This window comes from Bubalus bubalis, chromosome X (assembly GCF_019923935.1).
Source record: "Bubalus bubalis isolate 160015118507 breed Murrah chromosome X, NDDB_SH_1, whole genome shotgun sequence".
NCBI lineage: Eukaryota > Metazoa > Chordata > Mammalia > Artiodactyla > Bovidae > Bubalus > Bubalus bubalis.
In genome coordinates this window covers 39,925,404-39,947,037 of record NC_059181.1, presented here as the reverse complement: position 1 = coordinate 39,947,037, position 21,634 = coordinate 39,925,404, and the positions used below count along the sequence as shown (strand labels likewise).

At 39.2% G+C, this 21,634-nt stretch overlaps 1 protein-coding gene across 2 annotated transcripts in view; it reads left to right on the top strand.

Annotated features, from left to right (window-relative positions):
• Nucleotides 1-18,288, top strand: part of MED14 (mediator complex subunit 14) — a 60,004-nt gene extending 41,716 nt beyond the window's left edge. The window contains exons 22-31 of one of the 2 annotated variants that reach the window (XM_006042936.4): nt 1,782-1,922; nt 3,462-3,573; nt 6,357-6,488; nt 9,296-9,478; nt 10,362-10,597; nt 12,912-13,091; nt 13,187-13,294; nt 14,544-14,669; nt 14,955-15,147; nt 17,675-18,288. In XM_006042936.4, coding sequence (XP_006042998.1) covers nt 1,782-1,922; nt 3,462-3,573; nt 6,357-6,488; nt 9,296-9,478; nt 10,362-10,597; nt 12,912-13,091; nt 13,187-13,294; nt 14,544-14,669; nt 14,955-15,147; nt 17,675-17,748 — 1,485 coding nt within the window. In that variant the 3' untranslated portion in view covers nt 17,749-18,288. The remainder of the gene's footprint in view (nt 1-1,781; nt 1,923-3,461; nt 3,574-6,356; nt 6,489-9,295; nt 9,479-10,361; nt 10,598-12,911; nt 13,092-13,186; nt 13,295-14,543; nt 14,670-14,954; nt 15,148-17,674) is intronic. The other variant, XM_044936961.2, reaches the window with a different exon arrangement.
• The last annotated feature ends 3,346 nt before the right edge of the window (nt 18,289-21,634 follow it).

Sequence of the window (21,634 nt, the reverse complement as noted above, 5' to 3'; positions counted from 1 at the left end):
ATTGCTCCATTGTCCCCTGGCTTCTATTGTGACCATTGAGACGTTTAATCCATTCCACTTCTTCAGCCTTATGTGAACAAGTGGACTCCTTCAGTCTGGAAACTTACATCCTTTTGTTCTGGGGAACTTCCTTATGCTATTCCTCAAGTCTTTTTCTTTGTGTTCTCTGTGAGCTCCTTTTGGTATCCCCGCTATTCTGATGTCGGGAATCCTGGACATATCCTCTGATTTTCTTATCTTTTCTGTTTTTTTATCTCTTTGTTTCTAGGAGATTTCCTCATTTTCCCTCCAATCCTTCTATTTTTTCATTTCCATCAAGAACTTTTTTTGCCATCTTTTTTAGAAAAAATTCGAGAGCTCTTTTTGTTTCTCAAAGTTCATTTTGTGACATCTGTTCTCTATGGCTACATTGTCCTCTCTTGAAGGTGAGCCTCATTGACTGTGATCTTCACTGTGGAACGATCTGCTTGGGCCATTTCATTGGTTGTAACTCCAGTGTCAGTAGCTTTAGATCGCTTTGTTGGGCCAGTGTGAGGACCAAGAGAAGAATATCAAAACTCTGCATGGTGTGCACTGGCTCCCAATTTTTGGCAAATGAAATAAGAGAAGTAAACTGGTATTCTCAGCATTCATTATGAAAACTTTAATCTTCATTTTTAATATGGTACCCCAGCTCTCAATTGATCCTAGAGTCCCCCAAATCAGAGACCTTCTGCCAAGTGGTAGAGGTCAGCTTCATTCAGTGGGAGGACAGAGGGTCTGGAGGGTTTCACTGTCTCGGAAAGAGACAATCACCTAGTCCTTCTGCTTTTAGTCTCTTTCATTCTCATTTCCAGAGGTGTCTGATGCTGTCAGTTCCTGTGTATCTTGGAGATCTGGGTGGAAATAGCTTTGCTTCTTGGCTTTCCCCACTGCTTGCTTAGGAAACGACTTCCTCACATTGGATAGTTCAGTTACCATTCAGCCATCTGCTCTGCAGCCTCCTAGAATTTATTGTTGTTTCTCTCTTATCCCATTGTTTTTGTCTTTGTGACTTTTGCTTAAAAAATTTTTTAGGAGTTTCAGGGGGCTGTTGAGAGAAGATGAAATGAGTATTGTGAATAAACTATTACCTTTAATTAGAAGTCAGACTATGTACCCTTAAAAGCTTTTCAGTAATTCTGATAAGCTTATAATCTATATTTTTGAAGATTGGGCAGGTAGAGGGTATTAAAAAGAATCTGTGATTGAGACACAAATTCTGGTAGCCTCGCCTAATTTTTGATGACATGCTCTATAAAACACACCCTTATCCCATTCTTGATAGTTCAAGATTGTTACATAAAATAAAAAGGAAAAAGATGGCTTAGTTTCTTTATTCAGTTTTCCTCTTTCATATTTGCTGGCTTAAAAAGTGAGAACTCTCACTAAATAGGAAACTTTCCAAGTCATTGAAGTTGTTTACATGCCTACCATGCAACTTTTTATTCTTTTCCACATTTCTGATTCAGAAATTAATAAAATATTTTGACCAGGATGTACTTCTTTCTTTAACTTTTGTTCACATAACAGCACTTAGATTTTTTTATTGTTATGTTTAACCATTTTCCTCAATTTTCCTTCTTTCCTTCAAAACGATGACTGTCTCTTCTAGGTTGGCCTAACAATGGTGGCCATGTGTCAAACTTGTATTTCAGAGATGGACATGATGTGTTTGTTTCTATTAACACATGCTAAATGATTAAGAATATCTTACTAAAGTTAGGTAAAATAATCTAAATTTTACCTGTTTATATCCATAGACATTCCTGAATATGTTTGTTGACAGCAATCAGGATGCTCGAAGAAGGTCTGTAAATGAGGACGATAATCCCCCTTCTCCCATTGGAGGAGATATGATGGATTCTTTAATCTCACAACTCCAACCACCACCGCAGCAACAGGTGATGTCTAACTGATATTGCACATGGCATCACATTTCTGTTACTTAACAGGTTCTACAGGTGTTTGCACTTCTTTGTTAAAAGGCAAGGAAGTCCTTGGTGGACACAAGACAGCCATGTGAAAAATAATGACAAAGGGAGACAGGGGGAGGCTTCTAGTGAAGGGAAGTAAATAGTACCAGAGACAGCATTAACCTTAGACTCATGCACTTAAAATAATGGTGGGTGATCACCCGTGTGGTCATAAAAGGTGATGTCCAAATGGCCAGTAAGCACAGAAAAGGTGAACATTGTCATCTGGCATCACAGAATTATACATTGAAACCATGGTGAGGTTAATACCCCATACCCACAAAAATGGCTTTAAGGAAAAAAATTAGTAATCCTTGCCAACATTTGGTATCAGGACCCCTGAAACTCTCACTGCTGAAAGGTGTGTAAAATGGTACAGCTACCTTGCAGTGGTATTTAGCAGTATTCAGAGTGCTAAAGCTGAACATTATGCATGCCTGTGATTTAACAGTTTTACTTTAGGTATATGTGCAACAGAAATGCAGCCGGAGAATACAGGAGTGTTCATAGCAACATTATTTATGCAAAAAATTATAAACAACCCAAATAACCGACAACAGAAGAATGAGTGAGTAAACTGGAATACACAGAAATACTTCAGAGAAAAGAAAAATGCTGTTGCTCCATGCAACAAAACAATGGTTTTCACTAACAGTGTTGAACAAAAGAAGCCAAACACTAATGAGTACATTCACTATTTATATGAGATGCAAAACCAAGCTTGAGTGATGGAAGTCAGAGTTCTGCTTACCTTTTGGGAGGTGATAAGAGATTTGGAAGGAGGGAGGCCTCTGGGGTTCTGGTAATGTTCTTCAGCATCTTGACTTATGTGGCAGTTACATTTATAAACCCTCATCAGACTATGCATTTGTGTGCTTTGTTGTATGTGACTCATACTCTAGTTAAAAAAATACACTAGGAAGAGTTGTCCTCGGATTTTTGTTACTGGAGATGAAGGTGAAAATGAGTAGGGACCAGGTTGAACTATCATATTTCACTGACTCTCAAATGCCACCAGTGTATGGTGCGCTGTTTATGTACTGCCTGAAAGAGTGCTGCAGTTAGACTGCAGCATGCATGAATTGGAAGACATACCATAATTTCAGAGATGTTAAAATGCGGGGGGAGTTGATCTTAGAATCAATGAAATGGTAGATAAATAATACTGATAAATCAGTGATTTGGTAGATAAAATGAGCAAAAAAAAAAAGCTCTTGAGGGATAAAGTAGTGGTACTGCAAGGTCAGGAATGGGGACGTTGCTATTTTTAAAACACTTTGAAAGGGAGCTTTTTAAAATTTGCAATACTGGTGTGAATTTGGGGCATTTTCACACCTCACTTTTCCTATTTGATAACCAGTGACATGTAAATGTTAATTAACACTGTAGCTCTTGATGGCGGAAAGCCACGCCCACATATGCTACATGGTTGGCCATTTTACCAACAAGGAATTTTCTTCTTTTCAGCCATTTCCAAAGCAGCCAGGAGCATCAGGTGCTTATCCTCTTACTTCACCCCCTACATCTTACCACAGCACAGTCAACCAGTCTCCCTCTATGATGCATACACAGTCTCCGGGTAAGATACTAACTCTTGGCATGTTCAACTTTCACATCCCAAATAGACACACATACAGTGAGAAATCCTACACATGTAGCCTGAGACTTCAGAGAGAACTGCTTTGCTAGTCTATGGCCAGATATTTGCTATTCATTCATTATTGCAGGGTTTTGAAATCTGTGTGATTCAGGAGCACTTTTAAAAGGTTTGAATTAAGTGGCAGGGTTGTCACCCGGAACCAGACTCACGGTGCAACTCCAGGAATCACAGCATGGTCTGTGTCACAGCGTGATCTGTGTCAGAGGTTGACACACTCAGGCCAGTGGGCCATGTCCTACCCACCACCTGCTTTTGTAAATAGTTTCATGGAACACAACCACACCCATGTGTGTAGTGTGTGTGACTGCTTTCCTGCTTCGATGACTGCTTACAGAAAAGCTCCCTTACAGAAGGAGCTGACAGAGCCCCGGTGTGTGTGAATGGTGCCCCGCCCTCAGAGTCAAGCAGGGCACAACCTGCTTGTACGAACAAAATGGCTCTGTGGGCAGCCTCATGAAGTGCACTGTAAAAATTGCTGGAGAATGCCAGATTTAGACTTTTAACTGAAATGTTAAAACAGTATGTTTTAAGCACTTGCTGTGTGTCTAATGCTGCTGGGTGCTGGGAATTCAGCAGTGAGCCCAATAACAGCCCTGCTCCTCAAGCTTACCCTGTTAGCTCAAGCTAGCGAGGAGGACTGGTATGAGATTTTCAGGTAGATGAGCCCTTCCCTGCTCATCGGAGTTGGTGGCACCCCCGGTGAAGACTTGGATCATTGTGTCATTGAAGGTTCCCGAAGGCTGAGCTGGTGGGGGACTCAGCCCCTGTGAAGTTCCAACAGTAGACAGTGTGGGAGCCTAGGGAGGAGCAGCTGGGGAGCAAGGGAGAGAATGGGAAGCAGGGACCCAGCACCCGAGGGGAGGGGGTTTCTAGGATGTGAGTTGAGACTGGTTTCGCAAAGGAGAGATGATTATTGAAATAATTATAGTAGCAGACAGTTCTATAGTGCTTCCTGTGCACCAGGCCCTGTTCTAAGTACTTTACCCATTTAGTCTCCACAGCAAACCCGTGGCATAGGACCTATTATTTCCCATTAACAGAGGAAAAATGAGGCATGGAGAAGTTAAGTCACTTGTCCAGGTCACACAGCTAGATATGTAAATATAATACTTAAAGATTAACCAAGTCAATTAACATATTTCTTGAATGTAAATATGTTAATATTGAATTCATACTGTATTGAACTAATACTGCATTAGGTATTATATAATATTAAGAATATGAAGTTCTCTTACCTAATAGTGGAGAATTTGAAAACTGCTGGTATTGAGGATAATTATGGTAATGTAGCAAGTATTTTAATGTTGCATTCATAGTTTTGGTAGTCATAGTCCCTGCCCTTCATAGTTGTAAATTCAAGTTAGTCCTGTGGCTAAACACCATCCTTAAGCTCACGTCTCCCAGTTTTTTATATCTCCATCTAGGCCTCTCTGCTAAACTCGAGTCCTATCATTTTCCAGCTATCTGTTCAGCATTTCCATGTATCGATAGATGTTTAACCAACATCTGAAACTCAGTACAGCTGAGACTAAATTCCTAACACCCTCCAGCTGTTCCCTATACTACTGCTCCCATAGACACCCCATTTCAGCAAGTGGCAGCTTCTTCGTTCCTGTTACTTGGGCCACAGCTGTAGGAGTCGTGTTGGACTCCTTTCTCTCACACCCACAGTCAGTCAGTTACCAGATATTGTCAGCTCTGTCTTCAGACTTTATCTAGAACCTAACCACTTATCAATGTCTCGGCCTTCACCCTTTCCCGAGTCACTAACCATCTTTACCTAGGTAATTGCAGTTGCCTCTGACTGGTTTCCCCGCCCCCTTCCCTATAGTCTTGTTTTTCAATAGCAGCTAGAATGATCCTTGGGGTACAGAAGTTAGGTCATGACTCCTCTGCTCCAAACTCTGCAGTGGCTTCCCATCTCTTTCAGGGTAAACCCTAAGTCCTTAAAGCAGCCTACAAATCCCTATGAAATCTGGGACCCTCCTCCCACCTCTCTGACCTAATTGTTTTCCATTTCCCCTTCCCCACCTTGCTCACGCTGTTCCAGCCACACTGGCCTCCCCCTGTTATTTTTAACTGCTGCTACTGTTGGGGCCTTTGCACTAGCTCCTCTGTTTGCCTTCAGTGTGTTATTCCCTGGATATCCTCATGCCTCATCCTTCACTTTATGTCTCAGCCCACATAGCCCCTTTTTGAAGAAGTTGCTCTATATAAAGAGCAGCACCTACCTCCACCACCACACGATATATCCCCCTTACCTTGCCCTGTTTTTCTCCATAGCACTTAACATAACCTGACATATATTTGTCTTTCTCATTATACTGGAATATAAACTCCCATGAGGGCAAGAATTTTTGTTTCTTGTTAACTGCTGCATCCCCAGTACGTACAACAATGCTTGGCATGACATTGATGTTCATGCCTTCTTGTTGAATGAGTGAATGAGTGAATAAAAAACTACACTGCTACACTGCATATATTTTTTTAAAAAAAAATTAGTCAATGTAAGAGCTAGAATTGGGGCCCCATGGAGTTGATCTCTCTTTTAGTGGTGAAATTGTTCCAGTTTTTCTTTGTGCTACTTCTGGGAGCTTTATTACTTGTTTCTTTAGTCTGTAGATAGAGTCTTAACTTGGGGTCCTTGGTCAGGACATAATATGTGTCCTGCAAGATCATCTATAATTATTTTCCTTTATTAGGAAATCTGCATGCTGCCAGCTCCCCGAGTGGGGCTTTGAGAGCCCCATCACCAGCATCATTTGTTCCAACTCCTCCCCCATCCTCGCATGGAATCTCAATAGGACCAGGGGCCAGTTTTGCTAGTCCACATGGTGAGTCCATACATAGAAATCGTTAGAGCATAAGAGTTTGATGTGAAAGTAGTTTTTGTGAAATAAAAGTTTTCTTTTTGCAAAATTAGCACTTACATATTGGGGGAATAGCAAAAGAAAATATGTTTTTCCTGGCAGTTCCCCTGCAGTCCGATGGTTAGGACTCTGCACTTCCACTGCAGGGGGCGCAGGTTCAAAACTAAGACCCCACATGCTGCGTGGCTCAGCCCAAAAAAGAATGAAAAAACTAGGTTTTTGCTAATAACACCACCAAGAGATCTACCAGTTAGTCTGTCTGCTTTGAACTCTTTCCCCGCCTCACGTGACCTGTCATGTACCTGCTGCTTGCCTGAATCTCTGTTGCTGTAGCTTGCTCTCTACCCATCTTCTTGTCTCTCTGCCCAAACACCACCCCGTCAAAAAAAACTGGGACCCTATCATATGTATTGCTTTGAGACTTGAATTTTTTAACTCAAAATTTCTATTTTGAATTTGTTCAGATAGATAAAGAAGAGGTAGCCAGTGAGGTGTTTCCCTTCCCTTTGACCAAAACCACCTAGTTCCTCTTCCCAAAGGCATTTAGTGCTACTAATTTCTCATGAATTCTTGGCGAGATGTTTTATGTGGAGTGGTCTTTCTCTCTCTTTTATGTACATGGCAGCATACTGTACACCATGTTCAGTGCCTTACTTTCGTCACTTAACTATATCATGAATCCCATGCCAATTCTGAACATAAAGAGCTTCCTCAGGTTGTACAACTGTGTAGCACCTGTGATTCTACTCTTTACTATGAATATTTGCAGGAGCATTTTTGTTAGTAAGAACTATATATCATCATACTAATGGCTTCATAGTATCCCCTTGTCTGGGCATACCATGATTTAACTGCTCTCCTAATATGATATGTTTAGAATGTTTGTATTTTTTCACAACTGAAAGTGGTATCTTCTCTGCTCACAGGATTATTTTCCTAGGTAAGTTCCTAGAAGTGGAATTGCTGTCTCACAGGGTTTGAGAAATTCTAAAGCTTTTGAAACATTGCAGATTGCTCACCTGAAAGGCTGTGCCAATTTCCTCTAGTATCATACAAGAATGTCTGTTTTCCTGCATCATTGGCAGCACAGGGTATTGTGATTTTTAAAGAAGTCTCAGTCACTTTGATAAGTAAAAAATGGCATCTTACTGTTCAGTGTGTGTTTTTTTGATTATTAGTGAAGTTCTTATGTTCATCAGTCTTTTCATGTCTCTTATTTTACATCTGCTAGTTTATATCTTTTGCCTATATTCTTGTGTTTTTTTTCTTACCGATTTGTAAGATTAAGTAAGGAACATTTACTCTCTGATATATGGTAGTATTTTCTCATTTTGTCATTTGGTTACAAGTTCAGTTCAGTTGCTCAGTCGTCTCCGACTCTGCGATCCCATGGACTGCAGCATGCCAGGCCTCCCTGTCCATCACCAACTCCCAGAGTTCACTCAGACTCATGTCCATCGAGTCAGTGATGCCATCCAGCCATCTCATCCTTTGTCGTCCCCTTCTCCTCCTGCCCCCAATCCCTCCCAGCATCAGGGTCTTTTCCAATGAGTCAACTCTTCGCATGAGGTGGCCAAAGTACTGGAGTTTCAGCTTTAGCATCATTCCTCCCAAAGAACACCCAGGACTGATCTCCTTCAGAATGGACTGGTCAGATCTCCTTGCAGTCCAAGGGACTCTCAAGAGTCTTCTCCAACACCACAGTTCAAAAGCATCAATTCTTCGGTGCTCAGCTTTCTTCACAGTCCAACTCTCACATCCATACATGACCACTGGAAAAACCATAGCCTTGACTAGACGGACCTTTATTGGTAAAGTAATGTCTCTGCTTTTGAATATGCTATCTAGGTTGGTCATAACTTTTCTTCCAAGGAGTAAGTGTCTTTTAATTTCATGGCTGCAGTCACCATCTGCAGTGATTTTGGAGCCCCCAAAAAATAAAGTCTGACACTGTTTCCACTGTTTCCCCATCTATTTGCCATGAAGTGATGGAACCAGATGCCATGATCTTAGTTTTCTGAATGTTGAGCTTGAAGCCAACTTTTTCACTCTAACTTTCATCAAGAGGCTTTTGAGTTCCTCTTCGCTTTCTGCCATAAGGGTGGTGACATCTGCATATCTGAGGTTATTGAGATTTTTCCCTGCAGTCTTGATTCCAGCTTGTGCTTCTTCCAGCCCAGCATTTCTCATGATGGTTACAAAGGGGTGTAATTATGTTAAAGGTATCTGCAGGATGAAATTTTAATTTGATATTGTTCAGGAAGTCACTGCTTTCAAAACTTGATTCTTGGTTTATTTCTTAGTTACTGTGTCTTTTACTAAATAAAGAAAATGGAAAATCCCTCTCCTCAGCCTTCTCTGAATAGATTGAAAACATAATTTGTCAGGGTTAGTTTAAAAATAAAAGATTTCTGCCCTTAATGGTGCTTTGAGGTTGTTTTTTTTTTTTCTTTATCTTTTCAACCATAGTATTTCCTATATAGTCTAAAGGAGACTGTTACGTATTATACATCTTGAACCTTATGTAAAGATAAATTTTATCCTTTCTCAATCTTTTTTTTATGTTCCTAATTTTTGTATCACATTAAAAAATACAAAAACTATACCAAGTAGAGATCAAATGTGTCATGTCTATCAGGCTTTAGTGAAATATCTTTCTGAAAGAAAAAATAAAATTATCACTACATAGGGTATAAGCATGTGAATGTTGTCAAATACTTTTCAGATATTAAAATACAGGTTTTGAAAACCATTTGTTTACTTGTTTGCAGGAACCCTGGACCCTAGTTCTCCATACACTATGGTGTCACCAAGTGGCCGAGCAGGGAACTGGCCAGGGTCTCCTCAAGTGTCTGGCCCCTCACCAGCAACACGCATGCCTGGGATGTCACCAGCCAACCCATCACTACATTCTCCAGTTCCAGATGCTTCTCATTCCCCTCGAGCTGGAACAAGTGAGTGTCATCAACATTTTTATTTGAGCTTTTAGGATAACCAACAAATGACCTATTTTAATCATCCTATCCCATCCTCACATTTGAAAGTCATGACTTAATAAGGATACTTAACAACTTAAACTTTTATCCATTTAGTAAGTTGGTTGTAACGATAGTTAATTTGCAAAGTTAGGCAGAAGAAGGGGAATATTTTCTCCAGAATTGGAGGAGAGTCTTGTATCTCTGTCGTGATTGCTAACTTAGCTGCAGTACTGGACCTTGAAAGATAACCTCAAGGTAACTGGCATAGTTATGCAGATTAATAAAGAAGAATTGTACAGATATGTTCATTAGCTTTTGCCGCATTACTTTTTGTGGCTTAAAGCAACAATTATATGTTAGCTTGCTGTTCTGCAGGTTGGCAGCTTGGGCTGAGCCCAGCTGGATGAGCTTACAGGCTCTGCTGGGCTCACTTGTGCATCTGTGGTCAGCTCCTGGGTTGGCGGGGGCCTGGCTTCTCTCTGCTTCGTGTGGTCTCATACTTAATATGGGCTTGCTCGCCTGGGCTGGAGAGGGTTCCGAGAGAGTGAGTAAAAGCTTAGGCCGACAGCTGGCACTGTGTCACTTCCAGTGCCTTCTGTAGGCCACAGCAACTGACAGGGTGAGCCCAGAATACAAGTAAAGAAGTAGACATCACTCCTTGAAGGAGTTGCCATAAAGTCATACTGCAAGGGACCTGGCTGCAGGGAGGAAAGTAACTGTAAGAAGCTTATGTGTGATTGTTACACCACAAGGAGTAACAGAAACAGTACAGACTGATAGATAAAAGCAAAGCAAAACAGGGAACAGTGAGATAGTAAGCATTTGTTTAAAAAAAAAATGATATTTTCCTTCCCAAAAGGTTCCCAAACGATGCCAACAAACATGCCTCCACCTCGTAAACTACCTCAGCGCTCCTGGGCAGCCTCCATCCCTACCATCCTCACTCACAGTGCCTTGAACATTTTGCTGCTGCCCTCTCCAACGCCAGGCCTCGTGCCCGGCCTGGCAGGTAGTTACCTATGTTCTCCGCTTGAGAGATTCCTTGGATCAGTCATCATGAGACGCCACCTTCAAAGAATTATTCAGCAGGAGACGGTATGTGGGTACCTGGTGAATTCCTGAGTGGTGATTGTCAAGTCAAATGCTTAGATGCCTCCCAGAATAGGATATGAACTGTTCCCTCACCTCCTTTAACCAGCTCGTTAGAATTACGGTTTCTCCCCAGCCTAGCATTGAAAGTGGATCCACTGTTTTCTTTTCCTTCTTACATTAACAAGTTGCTTCTTTTATCATTAGCTGTACTATGGCTAACATGAATCTGGAGATCTCCAGTAGACCATGAGACAAGTGTACCCAGGATCTGATTTGGCAGAGAATAGCACATGAGTAATTACTTGCCTTCTGGAATGCTTCTGCAGGCAGGCTGACTCTGAATCTGTGATCCTGAAGTTATTTATGATCACAAAAGGATGAAAGCTGCTTTTTTGTGTGTGGAGCATGGGCTCTAGCCCATGTGGGCTTCAGTAGTTGTGGTTCCCAAGCTCTAGAGCACAGGCTCAATAGTTCTGGCACACGGGCTTAGTTGCTCTGCGACATGTGGGATCTTCCTGGATCAGGGATTGAACCTATGTCTCCTACATTGACAAGCTGATTCTTTACCACTGAGCTACCAGGAAAAAGCCCTGAAAGCTGCTTCATAAATACATGAGCAATTGAATGGATTTCAAACTCGTGTAGAAAGACTTCTATCCTGTGGTGATAATCATTAGGAAATAGTTCAGAGTTGAACTATTCTAGAATCTATAATATATATAGTTCAGAGTTGTATATATAATATTATATATAATAATGTAATATATTATAATTATAAGTTATTAATATGAATAATATATAATAATTATATTTATATATATATATAATCTATACAGTTCAGAGTTGAACTATAAACTAGAATATTCTAGTTCTAGAATCAGACTACCCCAGTTTGTAGCCAGGACATGCCACTGGCTGGTATAAGCTTGGGCAAATTTCTTCACCTTTTTGATAATAATAATAGCAGTATCTACCTAATTCCCAGCAGTTGTGGGAATTTGAGATAACTTTATATAAAACTTGTACATAATGTCTTGGTATTCAGTTATATATTATTTATAATAATTATTATTTATAGTTATGTTAATGAGGTAGTCAGAATGGTGAATGCTTAAAATAGCCTCTCCACAGATGGCACCAAGCTATTTTGCAACCTTTACATTTGAATTTGAAAGAAAGAAGTTTTAACATAAGTTGAATAAATTAGCATTTAAAATGGTAATCAGCAGACCCCTTATCTAGCCTCACCTCTGCCACAAAGCCTTTGAACCCATTTTGCTCATGTGCATAATCAATACATTATGGTAGAGCAGAGGTCAGTGAACTGTGTGCCTCAGGGGCCAAGTCCTGCCCTCCATCTGTCTTTGTAAAGTTTTATTGGAACACAGCCACACGCATTCAGTTGCCTGTTACCTGTGGCTGCTTTCACCTATGATGGCATCGTTGGTGGTTGCAGCAGAAACCATAGAACTTATATTTACCAATCCTGGGCTAGCATAACATCCCAACCCAGATCTAACATTCTTTAATTGAACTTTTTATTCTTTTTTTTTTTTTCTAATGGACCATTTTTTTTTTTAAAACTTACTGTAGGCAATTTTAAGCATATACAGAAGTAGAATATATAATTCTCTTATACAATGAACCTGTCTGTTCTCATACCCACCTTCAACAGTGAACTGACACTAATACTATTTCATCTGTAACTCCTCCTCTCAGATTGTTTGACAGCAAATTCCTGACATCATTTCATCATAAATATGGTTTCTTTATAATCAACCATCTAGTTGGTGTCCATATTTCCCAAGTTGTCACAGTTTTTAACCATCTGAATCAGAATCCATACATATCTTTAAGTCCTTTTTAAATTATAGGTTCCATCTCTGTTTCTCATTAAATAATCTGTTTGTTGAAGAAGCCATATCATTTGTCCTCTAGAATTTCTCAGTCTGGACCTTGGTGATCGCATCCCTTTTGAATCACCTGACATGCTGTTTTGACCCCCATATTTTTGTAATGTCGATCAGTCCTGTGGATCTGACTACTGAATTCAGGTTCAAGTTGGTTGTTTTGCAAGAGTATTTGATAGGTGGTGGTATGTTCTTCCATCAAGAGACACATAATGTTTGCTCACCTGTCTCTCTGCCATGTGGTTAGTAGCAGTTGCTGGTGCTCAAGGCCTAGATATCTTTGTTTTGGAACAGGTCTCAACTTAGTTGTTTTCCTTTTGAAACAATTATCTACTTATAATTACATTTTCTCCTTGACTTACATATTGCCTGGTATGTTAATTTGATGCATACTTCTTGTTTTGCAGCTGCAGCTGATAAATTCCAATGAACCCGGGGTGATCATGTTTAAGACTGATGCACTGAAATGCAGAGTAGCCCTTAGTCCTAAAACCAACCAAACACTTCAGCTAAAAGTGACACCCGAAAATGCAGGACAGTGGAAACCTGACGAACTTCAAGTTTTGGAGAAATTCTTTGAAACAAGAGTATGTGTTTCTTAATGCATAATTTTAATACACTCAGTGAAACAGAATCAAGGTAGAATGAAGAGTAACTTAACTTGCTTTATTTATCCTTGTAGGTTGCAGGACCACCATTTAAAGCCAATACATTAATAGCTTTCACCAAGCTGTTAGGAGCTCCTACACACATCCTCAGGGACTGTGTGCATATTATGAAGCTAGAGCTGGTAAGTTACAGAGACAAACTTTTCTAGCCAGGTCAATCAGAGGAGGTTGGAGTTGGTGGGAGAGCATATGTTGGTTTTCACCATTATGTAACCTTTATTTTCCTCTTGCATTCTTCTTAATTTTTAACTTAAATTTTATTTGTCTTTGGGTAGGTAACACAATCCTCTTGTATCTTTTGAGTTTAGAATGAGACAGTGGGAAATTTCACATCCATCCTTGTCCAACTGTCTAGTCCTCCTCCCCATAGGTAACCTAAGTTGCCAGCGACTTCCCTCTTACAAAAACAAATACATTTAATATCTTCTTCCTATTCTTAGATCATGAAATAATCCTCCCATGCCTAATACCATTTATTGAAAAAACTGTTTTCTCTGGGGAAATTTTTAATGCCTCTTCTTTCCTATGAAAGTATACAATTATATAGCTGGAATCCAGGTGGAAGCTAATTTTATTTTTCCAGTTTTACAGTAGTCCTTCATTTTAATGTTTCTAGCATTGCTTTGGATAACTGTAAATACCTCACTTCTTTTTTTCAGTTCGTGTTTTACTGTTAATATTGGGACGGCACTGTCCCTTTGCTAATTGTCTCAGCATTTGGCTTCTGCTCTGATAGGCTATAGGAAACATTATTTGGGTTTAAAAAAATCCATTTGAGTTTTTTTAAAGGAGTAAATATTGTCACTAAAAAAGCTCCAGTAGATATAATTTAAAATGAGTAATACAGTTTGACTAGCTGCTTTTAGGGAAGGAGATGGAAATGAGACTGGGAAGTCTAGATTGGCCCCAGTTAGGAAGTGTCTTGAATGCCAGTGTTGATCCCTAGGTGGCAGGGTGGGGGTGCTTGGGGCAGCATGGATTCTTGTGTGTCACTGAGAATTTGTAAGCTAAATTAGAACTATGCTCTAGGACATTTGTCTGGCAGTGTTGTAAGGATAGATTGGGAGAGGCAGCCACCAGAAGGGACCGTTACAGGGTCATGGGAGAAGTTAGGGATCTATCAGCTCCTTGGCATCAGTGAAAATAGAGAGGCGGGAACGGATGTCAGAGACAACAAGGAAGCAGAACCCGCAGACCTTAATGAAGTGGGAGGAAAGGAAAGGGAACATATCTCATAAATCGAGAGCTTGACTCTTCAGTTAGCAACTCCACATGTGTATTTCCTTTGAAAAAATGCAGGTTATCAACTTCACGATCTGTTGATAAGTGAGTATAAAATTCGTTTATCATGATTTTTTTTTTCCGAAACAGTTTCCTGACCAGGCAACACAGCTAAAATGGAACGTTCAGTTTTGCCTGACGATCCCTCCCAGTGCACCACCAATTGCACCTCCTGGGACGCCTGCTGTGGTGCTGAAATCCAAAATGCTATTTTTTGTAAGTACCACCTGGAGGGGTTGTGTGTGTGTGTGTGTGTGTGTGTGTTTAGACTTCATGTAATCTTCGTTTCTGTAGTAAGAAATATATTGAACCTGGTAATTGTGTGACACAATTGCATCTTAATCATGGTATTGTTGGTCATTTCTTTTGTTATATTTAATTTTCTTTTACTTGTTGTATCTTTAATCTTAGTAAATGATTGTACCTTTGAATCATTTTCAGTAAGTATTTTGTTTTCTTACTGTATTTTTATTTTCTTTTGTATGTGTTGTATGTCAACAGCTTCAGCTGACTCAGAAGACATCAGTCCCTCCCCAAGAACCTGTTAGTATTATAGTTCCAATCATTTATGACATGGCTTCAGGTACCACCCAGCAGGCAGACATTCCCAGGCAGCAGAACTCTTCTGTTGCTGCTCCCATGATGGTCAGCAACATTCTGAAGAGGTTTGCAGAGATGAACCCACCACGACAAGGTACATGACCAGTAGATGATATTTTATTGCATATATGTTATAAACGTTCTTCTGAGAGATCCCCCTTTCTCCCCTCTGCTGCTTCCTTACCCACCTCACCCCTCCAGTCCTAGTAGTAGAGCTATGGTTGCCGTGGCCCTCTTAATGTCTGCCTGTCGCTTTCTTCCTTTCTCACTGGCTCTTCAGTTTTGTCCACGTCTCTGCTGCCTGGACTTTATTTTTGTTCGTGATTAGGACTGACCCAGTTGCTAATGTCAGAAGCCTGTATTTATAGCACACATTGCTACTAAGCCGTAGGTTAGGATGATAGAATTTTCCATGGCTGTGAATTCCTGCCCCACCATCGATACCTGCCACTCTGTTCGTCACCAAGTTGAAATGCATGTTGGTTTCTCATATTTCATGGTTCAGTCATGAATAGAATAATATCATCCAAATTTCTGTATCTCCTAAATGTTTTGTGAAGAATAAAAGCTGATACAAATGGCTTCCTGCTTTTTGGGCTTCTTATATAAGTGTTAGGTGGGTGCAAGTGAACCTTTTCACCAAGTGCACAGTGAAGCTCTCAAACGGAACATTTTCGAGGAGACCAGAATGATTCTGGCAGAGAAACACGGTCCTTCAATACTGGAGTAGCCTATGCTTAACCTGGAACTCCTGGCAGTGCTAAATTTTTGGTTATAGAACATAACGCTCAGCAAAGAGAACTTACCTTCCATTCTGCTTGTTTCTAACATTAAGGAGATTAAAGTACATTTTGCTTATATCTAATATTAAGGAAGTCCTCTATATCTTTCTGTTCAGATTAGTATGATAACAATTCATTTTTTTTAAACGAGGGGAAGTTGTTCTCTGAAACATTTTTTAGTTACCACAGTGTCAAAATTTTACTAGACACAGGATCATGGGAGAAGTTATATTTTCAGCTATTTGTTACCCCATATTATGTACAAAGACAAGTTCTACCTAAGTATAGTTTATAAGGAACGCACTGGGCAGTAGAGAAGGGTGTGCTGCTTTTGTTGTAATGCTTCTTCCACTTCTTATAATTTTCTGCTTTCATCCTTTGACTTATCTCTTCTTTCAGCTCAAAATAGGTCGTCCTTCAGTATCAAAGTTTAAAGCTATCAGCATTTTCAAAGCATGCATTATATTTTCAGTATAACCTTGATCACAAACACCATTCCTTCACAAGCAGATGACTATCATTATTGTGTCTCATGGAATTTAAAATTTAAAGGAACAAATGTGTTGATCCTGTTTGGGATCAAGCAACTTTTTCTCCCTATCAATAATGAAAATGTGTTTAAAAAAAAGAAAAAGATGTAACTTCTTTTATTTACGAAATTGTTGAGATATTTTGGAAGTAGTTTTCTTGTATTTGACCTTAGCCTGGTTAAACCTTTGGGTGTTTTTTTCTGTACCTTAATTTGCCAGTGGTTGGAGAGAAGGCTGCAGTGACTTGCACAGGGTCACTGCATATCCTGCTCTTTGCTGGAGGGCCATTATTCAGTTGAGGTCTTCACTTCCCTCACTCGCGGCCTCTCAGCGTTAGACCATGCTCTAGGGAAGGATTTATCGTATTTACAACTGGTTTTGGTTAACTGTATTGAACTATTTTTAATTTACATATACAAGAAGTAAGAGGCACAGACTCTTTGGTTCTTGGAGCAAAGGGGAAATTGAGAGGATGAATCATTAACCTCCTACAATCCTCTGCCTCCCCGCCCCCCACACACAAATCTTGTTTTTGGATTGTTGGTATGCCATATTTTAGCCTACCTTCCCTCCTCCCAGACTCATCACTTCCTCCCCTGGTGAAGGAGGAATCACTTTATTAATTGATTTTAACATTGAATTCCAGAAGTCAATCAATCCCTTAAAATTTTGGGGAAAACTCCAATAGATGTCACAGATCTACACTGTCCAGTATAACTGCCACTCTCCAGATCTGGCTATTTAAGTTAATTAAAATCAGATAAAAAATATAAATTTCAGCTCCTCAGTCACTGGCTATATTACAAGTCCTCAGTAGCCACAGCACACATATACAATATTTCTGTCATCACAGAAGATTCTGTTAAGACAGTGCTATCACAGGTGTTACCTGGCTTTTAATGTAACAGCAGAAGGATGTCATTGATGTTGTAACTAATGCATAAATATAAAACTAGATCTTTCATTAGTTTCAAGAACCAGGTCACCAGTAGCCTTGAAGTCCAGCTTCAGAGGCTTATCCAATGCTCCAATGTTTCTGTAAAGAAACTCTAGGCATATTAGCTTAAATTTACATCTAACTGGGAGTTGCCCAAAATGTCTTCATGATGTAAAAACCCAAACCAAGTATCATCTAATAAATACTTAACACCAAAGCTTAATCCCCTATAATCTGTGCAGTTAAAATTTAGTCTTTCGTTTTGATCTTTAAAGTTCTTACTAATTTTAGATTTAACTACCCTTACCCCACCAGTGTGTTATCATCTTTCCTGTATTGCGAATAGCTAATGACCATTTTTCTCTGTTGCAGGTGAATGCACAATATTTGCAGCTGTTCGTGATTTAATGGCTAATCTTACACTGCCCCCTGGTGGGCGTCCATAGACACTATTGTTTTTAAACCAGGAAGGCTGACAAAAGAAACAAAACAACAAAAAAAAATCTGAATTCAGCCTTCAGTTTAAAAAAGAAAAAAGGACTTTTTTGACTTTAAGAGCTAAATATTCTAAACTGGCAAAAATTTTCAGGGTGCACTTCTTTCATCAAAAAGACCATCAATCTTTTGTATAGCTAACTTGTATAGTGTGTTTAAATGGGACACATTTCAAACTAGGTAATACATCAGTGTCCGTTTGCCAGTAATAGGTTTAATATTCTGTTTTATACTATAAAGTTACGGAAATGCCAAATTTGTTTATTTAATTGTTTTCTTATGTTTTGGGTGTAATAGTCATTTTTTTGGTTTTGTTTTTTAAGGCAGGTCTGTCATTTTTGAATACTGTAAAACTGTGATAAACTTTATATTGAAGCTGTATTTTAATATGACCGCTTTGAATCCTTACATGAAAATGTTCTGGGAGTTGTTATAAACACACCCCAAAGAAGCAATATTTAATAAAACTAGGTTTAAAAAAAAAAAAAAAACCAGTGACACTCACTTGTGTGTATATCAGCTCTGTAGACTTCTCGGCCTCCCTTTATCTTTAACCTAGTGGGGCCAGTAATTAATTTCTAATAATATATGTCTGAAATTTGACCAAAACATCTGCTGCTTTGTTTCAAGATTAATTTATTTTCTTCAAACATTCCTAACTTGACTGGTGGTTAACATTTAGCACCTTGATTGTCTTTCAGTGTAGGATTTGGGTTTAAAAAAAAAAGAACTCACGTCTTTGAGAAGAGACAGTGAGTAGTTCATATTGATCAAAGATTCCAAATAATGCAGTCATTCTCTGCTGAGGATGTGGGAACTTTTCTGTTAGGCAAATGTAGTTTACAGGCTACTTCTGCACACAGCATTCATTAAGAAACCAAGAACTTGAATGCTGGACCCTTGCATGAAATTTCTGTGACGTTTCTTTATCTTGAGTAACTTCTTCCCCTTGCCTTCCTCACCAAAACTGGGGTGGTTCTAAACAATCCCAATTTAATTTATTGTCAACAAAATGATAAAATGTTTTACTTGGAAGAAACCTGGTACAGTCCACTCAGTTTGAAGAATCCAAGACCCAGGGTCTGTCCAGGGTCAAATGGGGGTTCTGTTACTGACCCATCTCAGCAGTTTCTTTTTGGAGCAATGTGCTGCCTCTCCCAGTCAGTCAGGAACTTTTTTAAGCTTCAAAGAGAATGATCCAAAGCAAAGGTCTTCTGAAGACTTGATGTTATTTGGGAAGGTTTTTAAATGGTAATACCATGCTGAGTTGTCTGGTCACTGTACTACTGTTCTCCGTGAAATTTTAGATGCTTTGTCTGATTCTACTTTAAGATGATTTAATTGAGCTTCTGTGACTGTCAATTACCAAATTCTAGTTTCAGGCATCTCATTGCAGTTATATCTGTCCTCAGCTTTGCTTGACTCTATTCATTTCTGGTCAGAGTTGAGGCCTTCTTTGCCTTTTCTTCTGTGTCTTATTTCTGCCTTCATTTCCTGCTTCTCACCCCCAATTCTGCCACTATGCGGAAGCAGGTAACTAAACTTGCATCCTTTCCATAACTTAGCTTTTATCCTTCTGTATTTGGTTCAACTTAAAATGGTAATCACGTCAGTTTGGCAGTCTGAGATTTTATCCAGGGTCAGCCCTTTTCTATTTAGAGTTGAATCCTTTCTTTCATGTAGATATACATGTGTATACAAGAAATTCATCTTTATCTGCAGGATAATATTGTCTCAAATAATTTTATTAATAGTTTCCCTTTTAAGGGTGGTTTTGAAATATTAATTGCATTTTTAACATGATGCATTCAGTGAATACTTTTTTCCTTATTAATAACTCATCTCTGAATGCATTGTACAAATCAAAAGTAAGATAGGATTCAGTGAACAGAATTTGGTTTTGATGCTTATTAAGAGTAAATCCATGAATTAGAATTTTGCTATCATACTTGATACTTGGAATTGGTACATACTTTATTACAGCTTGAAAATGCTTAGCATTTGGATCTTAAGTTTCATCACAAACTATGTCTTTTATCTCTTTTGTTAATCAAGTTCAATCAAAGGGACTGGATACCCATAGGAGTTTTTCCTAATTGATGGTTTGGATTTTTAGTGTGTTTCAATGTGATTATAGTAATTTCAGTAATAAATGAAATTTATACAAGTTTCAGAGAACTAACAACTCTCTAGTTAATTTTCATGAAGATGTTTTGGCTAATAGTCTGGTTTAACCTTAAAGAAATTGGTCCTGATTTGCCACATCTTTTTTCCATCTGCTGAAATGCCATTTCAGAATGTGTAAGTATTTTCAGAATTAGGAAGAAAGCAAAAACTTTACCAGAACATACCAAGTTATTAATAGCAAGAGCTGAACCTTTTGTTTGAAAATTAACAGTGAGCTAAGTGCAGGCATAAACTAAAATATACATGATTTTGAATTTAAATTCCACTAACAACTTCACTGTGTTGCAGTTAGCACAGTAACCTGTAAAGCAAGGATACTAAATGGTTTGTTAGTCGTTTTTTAGATCATGGTTGATTTGATAACTTCAAGAAATAAAATTTTGCCACTATAAATTTGTATGCAATTTCAACATAAAAAAGAAATTCCTTTCATGGTTTCTTCCCCAGAAGAAATACCTATTACATTTTACTTGAATCATTTACTATCAACAAAGTGTTCCTGATATAAAATCATACACAGGAAACTACAAGAGAACTTATATTCAGGTAATTTAAGAAAAAGAGAAACGTTAATGTATATTTCATTGTACCCTGTGGAACTTCCCTCTTCCTTTGGTTTAATGGAAATGGACACTTTGTCTAAGGAAATGATTTTAAATTTACTTGGGATGGATTTAATATTGAGGTTTTGAAGGAAAAATTAGAGGCTATCCAGCGCACACAGTCAAACACGACTGAAGCGACTTAGCAGCAGCAGCAGCAGCAGCAACAGGAGCAGCATTGTGCGCTGCACAATTCCAGGAGACTGATCTGCTCACAGTTTTCTATAAATTGCCTCCGTTTTCAGGTAGCCAGTGATTTGTTAAAATATCTTGCCCAGGAATGACTGACTAAAAGGGCACATTTAGCTCAATATAAAATAATAGATAATATTTACTGAGAGCTTACTGTTTCCAGGCTCTATTCTAACTATTTCAGTGTCTTTATTTGTCACAACCACCCAACAGGGTAGGCCTCCTTTTTCTGATGAGTAAACTGAGGCCCAGAGAAATGAAGTAATTTGCTGAGATCAGATCAACATTGCTTAAGATCAAACAGCTAAGAAGCATTTTGAGTCAAAGCTAGCACTCCTAACACTGCCACTTTGCTGTGAAACAGTCAGGGGAAGACTTCAAGCATTTAGACGCTTCCCTCAGAGCCTTTTGACTACATGCAATTTTAACATGTTTTCCAAGCTCAAGAAGCTCACTAAAAGCAACTAAAATTGAGATGACTTCTTGTCATTTGGAGTTGACAAGCCATTGCCTTCTGACCCTTACAGCACTGATTGGGAACTTAGCTTACCCTATGCAAGGAGCTCCAGCTATCATATAACCAAAATCATCATCTAAGAACCATGCTTCAGAACCATAGTGGAAGAAGTCCTCATCCCACCTGGGACGATGCAGCCCTCCAGAATCCAGGTGATGTGGTGTCCTGTTTGCCTCTGCTAGGTGGCCCAATGGCGGAAGTTTTTGAGCTTTGTGTCACCTTGGCACACAGCAGGCACATAACAAGTGCGCGGTCCAGACAGACAGCGGTCAAGTTTAATTAATGTCCAGATTTGCTACAGTCAATCTGCAGGTTTAGGATCCAGTTAAGTAAACTTTC